At 47.6% G+C, this 14171-nt stretch overlaps 1 protein-coding gene across 3 annotated transcripts in view; it reads left to right on the forward strand.

Moving 5' to 3' along the window:
• adamts17 (ADAM metallopeptidase with thrombospondin type 1 motif, 17) overlaps positions 1 to 11663 on the forward strand; it is a 60914-nt gene extending 49251 nt beyond the window's left edge. For 2 of the 3 annotated variants that reach the window (XM_049031574.1, XM_049031575.1), the window contains 4 exons: positions 1243 to 1447; positions 1740 to 1892; positions 8472 to 8649; positions 8893 to 11663. In XM_049031574.1, the coding sequence (XP_048887531.1) occupies positions 1243 to 1447; positions 1740 to 1892; positions 8472 to 8649; positions 8893 to 9044 (688 nt within the window). In that variant the 3' untranslated portion in view covers positions 9045 to 11663. Of the gene's footprint in view, positions 1 to 1242; positions 1500 to 1739; positions 1893 to 8471; positions 8650 to 8892 lie in introns of those variants that run through there. The other variant, XR_007400843.1, reaches the window with a different exon arrangement.
• Positions 11664 to 14171: the final 2508 nt, after the last annotated feature.

The raw sequence follows: 14171 nt of genomic DNA on the forward strand, positions 1-14171 counted from the left end.
GGGGGGGGGGGGGGGGGGGGGGATGTTAGAATTCCGGATTCGAATTTCACATTACGTGGGGTTTGCTTCTCCATTACACTGTGGAAAGACGTGGATGGCATTTTTGGCTTCAAATGAGAAGATGTTGCCCAGGGCTGATTACTGATACACTGCTCTGCCCTCACGTTTGGGCGCAGGCGAGAGTCTCTTGCGAGCTGGTTGGCCTGTTTAAAAATACTTTTTGGGGGGTGCTGAGTATGTTTATCTTATGCATCTTCTTGAAGATTCTTGGGGCTCTCGTGTGAAATCTCTTCCACTGTACAAATTCTTTTCTGTTGATTACCTTACATGAAATACAAGTGTTTTTAAAAAAGGTTTGTTTTTATTAATATAAATATCATTTGCAGTTAACTTAATATATAAAACATACTAATTATATCGATAATAATAATTAAAATCATGCTGGTAAAGCAAACATGCATAAATATATGCAGTCTTAGTCAATAAAATATGCTGCTATCGAGCTAAATATATGCAGTCTTAGTCAGTAAAACGTGTTGCTATCGAGCTAAATGCACATTAATGATCTAATAAAATCTGTCAGTTAAACCATAATAAAACATGTTGGTTATACTATCAAGCTAAATGTCACAGGAGGAAGGAATTTGTACAGTGGAAGAGATTTTGCATGACAACCTCACATCTTCTGACGGTGTATTAAATGGCTGCACCATCCTTTCTGAGAGAGTGTGCCATGAAGAGCCGTGCAATTATAAAGGATGTTTTCATTCCTTGGTCTGGTAAACAAACAGCTCCCCCCTGTTTTGTGGTTTCAGTTTGTTTTGGTTTTAAATTTTTGTCTACAGCACCCTGAGCTGACCTCTGTCTCTCTGTCTGTCTCTCTGTCTGTCTCTCTGTCTCTGTCTGTCTGTCATCCTTTATATGCTGGTTTTTCTACTGTCTGTCTGTCCCTGTCTTTCTGTATATCTTTCCGTCTGTCCCTCTCTTTTTCTGCCTTTCTGTCTATCCCTATCATTGCCTGTCTGTTTGCCTGTCTCTGTGTCCCTCTGTCTGTCTGTCGGTCGGTTCGACCTCTGGCTGTTGGTTTCTCGGCTCTCTGTCTCTCTGTCTTTCTCTCTGTCCCTGTCGGTCTCTGTCTCCATCTGTCTGTCATTCTTTGCCTGTTGGTTTCTCGGCTGTCTGTCATCTCTGTTGTGTCTGTCACTCTGCCCCCCCCCCCCCCCACCTGTGTGGCCCCGTCAGCTGGCTGACGAGCGGGTGGGGCCCCTGCTCCGTCTCCTGTGGGAAGGGTCTGCAGCTGCGCGAAGTGATGTGCATCTACCAGCTGCAGAACGGCTCCTATGTCAACGCCCTCAACGTCTACTGCCTGGGGTCCAAGCCTAGCGCCGTGCGAACCTGCGAGACCCGACACTGCATCAGCATGTGGGAGGCGTCAGAGTGGTCCAAGGTCCCACCCCGTAAACCGCTAACACACCTGCCAGTCTTAATGCTAACTGCAGGTAGTGCTGTCCTGCTGTTGTACACTTAAGCAAACTACTTTAAGTGAGTTTGACTTCTTTTCTCTCCTTTTCCTGTCGTCTGTTTCTGATCCTTTCACTCCATACTGGGTCCCGGCACAGGGACTGTACATATCCACTCTCGCTCACCTGTTTTCTCAAACAACCAAGGCTTTTTCCGAAGCCGTTTGTCACAGAAGGTTTTAATCTGTGTCCCCCCCCCCCCCCCCCCCCCCCCCGCAGTGCTCGTCGGACTGCGGCCAGGGCTCCCGCAGGCGCACAGTCACCTGCACCAACCCACATGGCAGGTGTGACGCAGCTCCCCGCCCCCCCGAGGAGGAGGTTTGCGAGGATCACTCCAGGTGCTATGAGTGGAAGACCGGCGAGTGGTCAAAGGTGCGATGCCGTAGTCGAGCAAACTCTCTCACACACACACACACACACACACACACACACACACACACACACACACACACACACACACACACACACACACACACACACACACACACACACAACGCTCCTATATACCCATCATTGTGGGGACTCTCCATTCATTTCTATGGGCATAACCCTAACCCTAACTACGACAAAGGCCCCGACGCCCTTCTCCATAACAGACCCTGACACTTTCCCACGTCACCGTACATGCACGCGGATGACGTCATGAGTTTGTCAAGCATCGTTCCTCCTGGAGGTATCCTTATCCCAGCAGCTGTTACTGTAAAGGCATTACGTCATTTTCGTGTTTTTTTTTTTTTTTTTTCATTTCATTAATGTGGATTTAAGGAAAAACACACAAGGTTATGTAATACGAAATTCCAGCTGGCCAGATGTTTTTCCTGCCTGGATTCATTCCCCCACAGGCTGCTCTGGCCAAGATGGTACCATGTCTGACGTGGGCATTTTTGGCTAATTACCTCCCAGCCCCTGGCAGCCTGACGAGCAGGCGTGTCTTAGAGACCCCCCCCCCATGGTGACTGGTGGGGGTCTCTCTCCTAACGGTGTGCGGTTCAGAAACACCTGGCATTCGCTGGTCACGCCCCCTTTTCCGTAGCTTATCGCCAAACCGAGGACACCGGACCGGCCCACTTCGGAATTAGGGACGTTCCTGCTAGGCAGCACTAACATGCTATGGAAGCGCGTATATTGCAGATGACTGTTCGTTTATTTTTTCGGAGTGGGTGGGCTACGGGGGGGGGCACCAGCCCAGAACCTTAAATAACTGACTCCAGTCTGATGCATATCAGAACCTAAAGTGGCTTTTTGACTTTGGTGTCTTAATGAAAGTCGAAGCTCGTTGCCGTGATGACTGCCGGTTGCCTGGTACCTCCCTCCTCCTGTACGACACCTGGATCAGCATGGCTGACGTCTGGGGGTCTTGGGTAACTTTGGTTGTTTGTGAGAGTCTTAACCAGGCTCTGGGCTCCGAACCCACAAAGCATTGATGAAGGTTGCCGTTGTGCTCCTGTAACAGTTAACAGCGTGTTCTGTAATCGGATGGTGAGGGCGACTGTCTGCTCCCTCATTACCGACTCTGATTTGCATGACATTGTCTGACCTTCCTGGCAAAACTCAAAGCCTCTCTCCATCTGTCCAGTGAGTGCAGAAGATCCCGAATCATACGGACAGTAGACCGGGGATCATTCCCACGCACGCCGACGCCCTTTAAGTATACTGAACAAAAATATAAACGCAACACTCTTGTTTCTGCTCCCATTTTTCATGAGATGGACTTAAAGATCTACAATTCATTCCAGATACACAATATTACCATTTCTCTCAAACATTTCTCACAAATCAGTCTAAATGTGTGATAGTGAGCACTTCTGCTTTGCTGAGATAATCCATCCCACCTCACAGGTGTGCCACATCAAGATGCTGATCTGACATCATGGGTAGTGCACAGGTGTACCTTATACTGCCCACAATAAAAGGCCACCCTGGAATGTGCAGTTTTTTGCTTTATTGGGGGTCTGGGGACTCAGAACCGGTCAGTATCTGGTGTGACCACCATTTGCCTCATGCAATGCAACACATCTTCTTCGCATAGAGTTTATCAGATTGTCAATTGTGGCCTGTGGAATGTTGGTCCACTCCTCTTCAATGGCTGTGCGAAGTTGTTGGATATTAGTGGGAACTGGTACACGCTGTCGTATACGCCGGTCAAGCACATCCCAAACATGCTCAACGGGTGACATGTCCGGTGAGTATGCTGGCCATGCAAGAACTGGGACATTTTCAGCTTCCAAGAACTGTGTACAGATCCTTGCAACATGGGGCCGTGCATTATCTGTCTGAGTGGCTGGTCTCAGACGATCTTGGAGGTGAACCTGCTGGATGTGGAGGTCCTGGGCTGGTGTGGTTACACGTGGTCTGCGGTTGTGAGGCCGGTTGGATGTACTGCCATATTCTCTGAAACGCCTTTGGAGACGGCTTATGGTTGAGAAATGAACATTCAATGCACGAGCAACAGATCTGGTTGACATTCCTGCTGTCCGCATGCCAATTGCACGCTCCCTCAATGCTTGTGGCATCTGTGGCATTTTGCTGTGAGACAAAACTGCACATTCCAGGGTGGCCTTTTATTGTGGGCAGTATAAGGTACACCTGTGCACTACCCATGATGTCAGATCAGCATCTTGATGTGGCACACCTGTGAGGTGGGATGGATTATCTCAGCAAAGCAGAAGTGCTCACTATCACACATTTAGACTGATTTGTGAGAAATGTTTGAGAGAAATGGTAATATTGTGTATCTGGAATGAATTGTAGATCTTTAAGTCCATCTCATGAAAAATGGGAGCAGAAACAAAAGTGTTGCGTTTATATTTTTGTTCAGTGTATATTGGTTAATCACATCACGCTTATTTTAGCTTACAGAAGTTTCTAGAGATTTCAGATTGAAGCTGCAGGTTCAAAGCGAAAGGTGTGGAGTTGGTTAGCGTTTCCGTAAGGTTGACGCACCTTCGGCTGGCTCTGTTGCAGAGCCTTTGTGAGGCCGCATGTGAATCTCCCAAATAACACAGAGCTTCTCTGCTTAAATATTTGCGATTAACTTTTTATTGCACCGATGCATGAAGTGGTCACCGTTTGTTTAAATCCTAATAGTTAGTCTGTGACTATCATCACTGCGTCCTCTGCAGCGAGACTGCGCTGCCGTGTGGCAGGCGTGTTACTTGGCAACGTCGGGAGTGCTGTTTTCTGCATGTATCGCGTTCTGCGATTCGCCATCGCATTTCAGGGCTTTCGTGAGTCCCGGGTTATTGGCACCGTTTGCTGTGAAATCCTCTGGCTCGGCGAGGGACCCTTAAAAGGGGGGTCCGTATCCCCCTTGGGCTCCGCTGCAGAAGGTGGGTTTGCCGTGGGGCCACATCTGCTTTAGTCATCGTAAGCAATGGTGGCGCCGCTGCATGGCCCAAACGCGTGACACCGGGGCTGGGGGTGGCACAAGGTGATCTGCTGATGTTTTAGTTACTCTACTGATACCAAGTGACTTGGTCTTACCTGCGCAATGAGGCTACAGCCCTGCTGTGACCCTGCGTCTCTGCCGCCGTGAGCCTGTCCTGAGTGCCAATCACGAGGCTCACTCCGTAGCAACGTTTCCCAGTAAGGTCCACTGGGATCGACATACAGTCCATGTTTTTGCTCCCTCACAGTTCCCAGTAGTGCAGCTTGATGAAATGAGGCTGTGAAATCATCCTTCTCAGCTGGAGAATGCTGGGAGGGAGCAAAAATGTGGACCGTCTGCGAGTCCGCAGGGACCGGATTGGGAAACGCTGATCTGCAGCATGGAACAGCCCCTTATCAGCCTTTCAGGCCCAGTCGTCTGAGCTCGTGGGCTTGTTCTTCTACTGGGCATTTCTGAGTCGCCTCTGTTTTGTGTCTGAGACCGATGAGGGATGTTCAGCGCTACAAATAGATCCTAAAAGCGACTGGAGTCCGAGGCCGGCTGCTCTTCATTATCTGTGATACTCCCCTCCCCCCCATCTTAAGTTTGCGATAATGGTTGGTGGAGTCACACTCCAATGAACGGGGCGAAGAAAGGCCGCTCAGGGACTCTGGGACTCCCCGTTTTTAAGGGGATTAGCTGGCAGGAATCGTGCAGCGTTGCGTCATCGGCCTGCATGTCACAGATAGGCTGCACAGGGGCTGCGAGAGGCGCGACTGCCACCGATTGCCACTAAGGGGCGCCGCTGAGACTCGTAACCGGCCGGCAGAACCACGATGTCTGCCTTTTCGCTCGTACTGCTGTTGCGATTTATCATGCGGTTTCAGTGACATCACAGGGCACCGTCGCTTCCGTTCCCGATGTGGTTCCGAAACATTTGGACCCATCCACCCCGAGTAGTGCTTCACATCAGCCTCAGACCCATCTGAGCTACTCTCCAGGTTTCCAGAGCGAATATGTGCTTTCCGTCATCTGGGATAGCCTGGTCATGTGACTTTGTTAATTTCCTAAACTCGTTTAAGTGTTTGTATTTAGTCGTTTCAGTCACAAGACCCTCAGGGCAAGTTAGCTTTGATGATGGATTTAACAGCTATAACACTGAAGGATAAGTTTATTAAAACACATTAAAATGACATTTAGATAAGCAGATTCACGTTTAATAATTGAGCATGCCATTTATTAAAAAATGTATATGTATATAATGCTAGCCTTCCAGGTGACAGATAATTTGTTTCCAATGAAAGAGAATAACGTATCAACAAGCTAATCTCATCTGTGACAGCTCTGCTCACCTCTGGTGAAATAATGAATCGCTCCATCTCCCGGTATCTCTCCCAGGACCGGGAGGGGGGCGTCTTCATTGCGGCCAGCCATTCATATCGCGGTCGCAAACTGTAAAAAGTGCCTGAAAATCTCCGAGCTGGGGAGCTGAAAAGAGAGAAGGAGGCACGGTCAGCGCTGAGATCAGATCTGCCCGCTGTCCCCGTGGACACGGGTGTGGCTGATCACTTACGCTGCTTAACTGCGGCCATGGTGTCCAGTACAGGCCGCAGTTGTGTTTAAGCTAAGGTTACGTGGGACAGCTTTTCCCAATAGCACTCGTTACGCCTGTCGGCTGCGATACAGGGGGGGGGCACCTTCCCTGCTCTCGGGTTTTGTCCCTCTGGAACTCGCGCATTGCGCTCTTGATGTTCCCCTGTGTCCACCTACTCATAACGAAGGTGTCACTTGGGCATGGTGGGATCTAACGCCAGCCTGTCAGAACCCCATTGGATGATCCGCTTGAGATGTGAGCGGCGTTTGGGGGGCACGGTCAAGTTTGTAGATGGTTCTCGGCTATGTTGGGCCTACGGGAATTTGAAGGGGCTGTCTTGTTATCAGAGATGCCGTTGGCACAGAATCCGGAGCAGGACTCTAGATGGAATGAATAGTCGCTATCAAAGGGCCAGTAGGAGCTTTGTGGGCCCTCGCGGAGCGTTTGGGCTGATGTTCCCAGTCTTCACGCAACAGAAAGGAACGTTTTTGAAGCTCTGGAATTCGACTCGGGAAAACTTGGAATAACTGCTTCTCATTTTCTTCTTTTTTTTCCCTCCTTTTTCTGAGCTGGTCGTTTTATCCAGAGTCGCGTGGGACTTTACCAGTTTATGCAGCTGGCCGTTGTACCCGGGTATTTGTGTTGAGCCTTCCTCAGGGGTCCAGCCGAGGGGGGCTGCTGCAACTCGAACCAGCAACCCTGCCTTTATTCCTTGTTGGGAAAACAGCGCATTATGCACGGCCTGGCCTGGCCGCATGGCATGCGAGGACCTCCCTTGGTGTGGGCCCGCATGGAGCCGCATGAATTTATCAGCGTGACCTTCTCGCTGCGACGGCCAGGATAAATCGGAACGCTTAGGAGAGGCAGGGTAATAGATGCGGTTGCTAATCTCAAGGGTTTCGCAAAACCAACTTGGGCGGTGGGACAGTAAATCGTTTACGCACCCGGGCTCACCTGTGCTCCCTTTATTTATATGCACTGGTGGTGACCTGGTCATTTTAGCAGGAAGGGAGGGAAAAATCCTCATATAAAATATTTAATAGGTTCAAATATCAATTTAACAACTAATATTCAGAAAGAGAGATCTTAATCGGGGTTTTTGAAAAATGTAAATAAATACATTGATGTGGTTAATATATATGCATTAGGTGTTGGTACCGGGCCATGGATGTCAGAATAAGTTTAATTTATGGAATAATGAATCAGTGGCATCAGGGCTTAGCTTGACAGGGAGGTGAACGACCGGATGAATTACGCAGATGGGACGTTTTTTTGTGTTTTATGATTTTATCCATGGAAACAAAATGGGTTGCCATGTGTCCTGCTGATTGGCTACCTCCCGTAGGCGTCACCTCCATGTTAAAAGTCCTCTTACTGGTGGATAATAGCCTAATTGACCAACCACAGATTAGTGGTTGCAGGTGCTGGAGTTGGCCCCGTCGGCCAGTCAAAGGAGCAGGGGCCAATAGCTACTCGGTCATCAACGGTCATTAAAGCACTTGGTCATTATTCTGTTAAGGGCTGTTGCCTCAGTCCAACAGTTGGTTAAACCTTGGCCCAACGTTTTAAATGTCATTAAAATTTATCAGAAAAATGTTCAGTAGATTTTGTAATGGTTACCATATTACAGATTTTTGGAAGTATTTTTAAAAATATCTCTTTCTTATATGCTTGTTTTATCTGTAAGACCGTGGTTCACACCCTTTAGGAGTTAAACGTTCTTATCCTCACTAGTCCATCTAAACATGTAAAACTGAGAGGAACGAACCTAATTATACATCCTCCTGTGATGGGCAATGTCACCCAGTCCTCGGGGAACCCCGGACAGTCCACGTTTTTGCTTTCTCTCAGCAGCAGGTATTCGGTGTTCCTGATTGGCTGGGAGCTGGGAGTGAGCAATAACGTGGACTGTCCAGGGTTCCCCGAGGACTGGGTTGGGAAACGCTGCCTTAGAGTCAGTGCTAACATGTTTTCTATTGGGATATTTCAGTGCTCATCATCCTGTGGGCGGGGCCTGCAGTCCAGGGTTGTCCAGTGTATGCACAGAGTGACTGGTCGCCATGGCAGCGACTGCGCGGGAGTTCTGAAACCCCCGGCCTACAGGCAGTGCCACCAGGGGGCGTGCAACGAAAAAGTCAACGTCAACACCATCACTTCTCCTAGACTGGGTAAACTGGCAAATCTCGCTTCTTAAGGCAGTTATTCATAATGGGCTCCAGTTTTGTATGTTTTATATTAAACATACAAAATCTGATAAACTGAACTTTCCGAAGCAGTAGAGGTCTGAACACTTTTTTTTTTTATATATATATATATCTACATTCTTTAAACAAGCTGTTTAATCTTAAAACCGAACGCTGTGAGCAGGAAGTGTTCAAAACGCACTAACGTCAACTCATGTCTGCCTGCAGCTGCCCTGACGTACAAGTGCACGGGGGACCAGTGGGCCGTGTACTGCCAGGTCGTGCGAGAGAAGAACCAGTGCCAGGACATGCGCTGGTACCAAAGGTGCTGTCAGACCTGCAGGGACTTTTATGCAAACAAAATGCCGATAAATAGTTAATGACTCGCGCTGGATTGGACAGCCCCGTTGTTTTTGTTACTGTCATTTATTAATAATTAAAGTTGTGACTTAAATTTTAGAAAATATCTAAAATGGCGGCGTATAAGTGGAATCCAAAGCTTACCGTTTTTTATGATGACTTGAACGTTAAAGTTTTATATATTTTTTTTGTTTGTTTTTTTTTTTTTTCGTTTTGTTCGTTTTGTTTTGCTGTACGACCAAAATTCAGTGCCTTGAAGAGGTGACCTTCCGTAAGTCCGTTACCAAGTAGTTCGCTCCGGCATTCTGTATACTCGCTGAGGCATCAGCGCTCTGCCTTTCACAAGCCACTGGCTGGCTGGTAGCCGAGAACGCGGCAGCTTTTCGTTTAAGTTCCCCCGGTCGTCGTCGTTTGTGTCTTTTGTTTTGCTCTGTCATTGTTGCCATTATTATTTAAAAATCATACTATCGAAGAGACGGCATCTGGCCTCCGGTGACCTCGGAGCACAGAGCCTTCTTGAAACCTCATGAAAAGAATATGTAGCACATCTAACTTCGTGGGGGAAAACGTCAGTAGTGCCGCTGTGAAACCTTACTGGCTGTTAGACGAGACGAGCTGAGCTGAGACTTTCCCACCCCAAGATGTCGGCCTCGTTCGAGTCGGCCGCCTGTTTTGTATTTGGTGCCACTCTGCTGCCTCTCACCTTCCTCTAGGCCTGAGGTTGCCGGTCTTCTTCCAAACTGCTCTCTGCGTTCGCCGACTTCTCTTCCAGCTGGTCCCTCAGTGTCAATACAGTGACGAGCGCCAATGGAATCGTATTAAACAAACACGTCTTAAGGCCCGTTTGGTATCATTGTATTACATTTGGTACTCAAGGAACACCACTGTAAAAGACCAAATCTGATCGGCAAAGAAAAACTAGAAAAGTATTATGGAGAAAATTTTGATTGTTGTTTTCATAAATGAATTAAACCCAATGTGGTGTTTGTGGTAATATATATATGTAATAATTATTTTTTATTTCTTCGGCATAAGTATGATCAATTTCAAGACTTATCTAATTAAAAACACAGGGAGACCAAGCCAAGGAACATTACCCAAGCTTTACAGAACTTAACCACTTTCTTCAGTGGTTCAAATCGTTACCAGTTACAGTTTACTTTGAACGAGCAGCAAAACGGCTTGCAGTGACCTTGTGCATCTCAGCAGTGTTTTTGTAGAATAATTTCTGGCAATTGTTGACGAGTTATTAGCCTAACGAATGTTGCACGCTTTAGTATAGCCATTACTCTGAGAGAGACTACCCTGTTCCCGATTAAATATTCCCATCAGGAAGCTTAGCTACAGTGCACCATCTTTGACTGGGTCGGAAATAAGTGCATTAATCAGCTGTTGTGTCCAAAGGAAGGGGGTGGCACTAATCTGAGAACAGCGTGTCCTGTCTGAAGGTTGAAGAATTGGGTTTTAATGGCCATTTTTCGTTCTTCTCAAATCCTCATATATCGGCATGAGCGGGCATGCAGACCACCAGCGTCTGGATTACCACACTCTTCAGTGTTCAGTGAGCTGCTTTCAGTCCAGGTGCTCGACGGTAATAGAGGGACGAGCCCCTCGAGATGACTGTCAACATATCGGCTGTTAAGGCATCAGCAAGGCAAATACTCAGTAACTGGAAATGCAGACATTTGTGATGCAAAGCTGGTTTCTTCATTTTCTGCTGAGTCAGTTAATATGTCAGTGTAGCTCCCAGCCCCCAAGTGATGACACACAAACATGTGTTATATAGTTAGGGGGGGCTGTTCACATCATGGGATGCCTGTGTGTAATGGTACAGTATGTGTAGAGGTGTCAGTATGACGCATGCGAAGTTCGGGGTCCATCAGCAGCAGCTCGTCAAAATAACCATGAACGAAGGCTTGAGCCGCGTTACTATTAATGCCGATGACAGTTTGAAGCAGGGAAACAAAAAAAAACATTTTTTTAAATGAGTTGTAAGCGTGAATGATGTCATCTTCCGTGTGGGATCGCCCATCTTCGGCGGGGTCCACAGCTAGAGTGGTGCTAGACAAAATTCACTACTGTGGAATCGGCGTGTCATACTCGGAGCTCCGGGCTCTGTGTTTGTTGAACGTTGTGTGTTTCTGGTGAGATCTGGTCCTTGTGTTTTGCTGTTATTTAATACTGAAGTGTATCTTCTCTCCAGTAGCTGTTGTCATTTGCTTCATTCCGGCGATGTAGTGCCAATATTCTTTAATATTACATGTACTGTACCTCTGTTTAATTGCACAAGTATTTGGTGCATAAGTGGTCACTATCTATATAGATATTATGGTGCTGACTTTTTCTATTGTTAAACAAAACAGGAATTTGAAACTTACAGCAAAAAACGTCTTTTGTAATACGGGGGTATAATCATTGTGAGGATTTTGTGTCAGAACACCGGGATTTTTCAGATTGTAACTAACTTACAGATGCATTCGTTTCGAGCAGTTTAACATTGAAATAGACGTTAACAAATTAAAAATGCAAAATACGTATGGCTAAAAGTATTGTGTATAGAAAGTGTATTTCAAGAACGTACTGTAAGTTGATTTAATAAATGACATAATGACATAATAAAATGTACGTTTTTAATCGTATGCTCTGGTGTCACAGTACTGTAATGTTTTCTAAAAATATCTTTCCATAGTTTTTTTTTCTTAAGGAAAAATGTTGCATCACGCTTAAGCTTCGGTAGAGAAAAACTGAAACTGTGAAAGTAGAGAATGGGATGAGAACTGACGTCTAAAAAATAAAGGTGTGTGTGTGTGTGTGTGTGTGTGTGTCTGTCTGTAGGTGCGTAGGTTCACATTTGCAGCTGTATAACCTGCCAGCTGCTGATAGCTCTCTGTTACCACGGATGTTTCCAGGTGTGTAGAACAACCCCATGTCCTGCAGACGACCAGCCGCCATCTGGTTGGGGGTCTGTCACTGGGGGTCTGTCACTGGGGGTCTGTCACTGGGTGTCATTATGTACGTACCTACTGCAAGGGGGAAGAGCATAGGATGTTGGGATTCTCCTTCAGCGTCTTCGTCCCCCTGCCGAACACAGTAACTCCGCCTCTCCACACGTGAAAGTAGAACCTAAAATGCATTTCCATCTGTTATAGAGCTTGGTTCTGTGTGGTTGACCTGAGGTGACCTCTATGAAACAATCTCATCTGAAGGAAGTCAAATTTTATTTTGTGTGTGTGTGTGTGTGTGTGTGTGCGCGCGCGCGCTATTTTTTTTTTTCTTTCCCTCCAAGAAAATTTGTGGGAGTACTTTCTCTGCCCTCTACCCAGAATTCCTCAATATCCAAGAAACCGTCAGAAAGCTGAATTGATATGTCGATCGTGCCGTCCGTCTCATGCGCGTCTACCTCCAATTTTCCAGAGACATAAAACAAGGAGGCAATGCAAAGCAGTTATCGCTGTGCTTGGGTCTCGCTTTGGGGGGGCTGAACAGGGAAGATCAGACCCCAACCAGCCCTTATTTTTTGGCTCTGCTTAATAATCTGGTTTTGTTTGCTGCTGATTAATTTGATCCGAGCTACAGGTCCAGCTGTCGGTCTTTGCGTGTGAACACTGCTGCTTGCCGCTGCTCGTTTGCTCGGCCAGTCGCTCGAGGGCCTGAGGGTAGGAGAGTGAGCTTTGGCACCGTGACTGACTGTGCGTCAGCCATCTCTGACGCCTGCTGTTCCCGGGTCTCCCTCCTCAACTTCACGTTGCCGTTTCTTTTCTCCCATTGGCCTGAAATGGGTTCCAGTTGCAGTGACTGGTGAAAAGCGTGACAGTCACACTGATGCTGATGGACTCTTTATTATGGGCTCAAAACGGCGGTCGACCACATCGCAGGGCTTTCGTAGGATAAAACGAGTGCTGTGTCTGCATGCCGGCCAGCAGGTTTCTGGTGTTGCATCATGGGAGGCAAGATCGTTCGGATGCAAAGTTAACCATCAGGGGAATTGAACTCTGGATGAATTGGACGTTGATTTCTCACATTACAAGGATTGAGGATAAAGAGGGTGGGGCAGTAGACCAAGTTTTACTTCATTTACAGTAGCAGCAGTACAGTACAGTAGCCCCCCCCCCCCCCCATACACGTACACACACACAGGACTGCAGTGTCCTCTCAGCCGGAGACCCCAAGCTTATCAGCAAATATTGGCCAGCTGGGATCCATTGTAGCTCCATAAATATTACTGGTCATTCTAACCCCCCCCCCCCACCCTGTTAATTCCACATCTGAAATCTAGTCTTGTATCGGCAGAAAACGAATATCCCCAGATCCACCTTAAGACCAGAATGGTGTTTAACCCCCTCCTGCTATGCTCGGTCACCATTTATTATGACCTAGGCAGTGCCTCTCAACTGACACCCGATTCATCTCCGAGTTGTTGCAGTTCTTTTGGTGTCATGCTTGCACCGTGTCCGGATGAAGCATCACCAAATGACCGTCCATTGCTGACCTTCAGGGCTAATCATTTTAACAAGGAATAACGAAATTGAAATAGTCGTTAACCTCTGGCCTGGGACATATTTGCCCTGAAGTAAGAGAGAGGATCTCGGAGAAGCTTGCGTTGACTGACCTCCACAGGGTTCACTGACCTTTGGTGGTCCTGATGAGACTAACAGACCTCTGCCTCTCTGTAACATGGCTTCCTGCGTGGAGAGTTCCTCACATCCCCCGAGACCGCCGCCTACCCATGTCCCTGGTGAGAATATCTTCATAACTCTGTTTTGCACGTTGCTTTGGTTCTCTCCTTATTCACAATTCTCTTTGGCTGCTGCTCTCACCGCAGACAAGCTGTGATGCCCCAGTTAGCGACTCTGAGATGGAGGGGGCCGGCAGCAGTGCCAGCCAACCGACCAACCATCCATCCAGCCAGTCAGACTGCTGGAAACCAGCTTAAACCCAGATGGAGATGATCCCCAGGCCAACGAAAACAGAGATGTCCCTGCTGGCCAAAGCCAACCCCTCTCTGTATGCCAGGGTAACCCCCCCCCCACCAAGGCTGGCAGCGCCGCTGAGGTAATGCATGTGATCATCGCTCTCTTGCATTGTTACCGCATGTGATTGTCTCTCTCGCATTGTTACTGCATCTGATTTCCTAAAGGTTCTGCGAG

This window comes from Brienomyrus brachyistius, chromosome 11 (genome assembly GCF_023856365.1).
Source record: "Brienomyrus brachyistius isolate T26 chromosome 11, BBRACH_0.4, whole genome shotgun sequence".
NCBI classification, from domain to species: Eukaryota; Metazoa; Chordata; class Actinopteri; order Osteoglossiformes; family Mormyridae; genus Brienomyrus; species Brienomyrus brachyistius.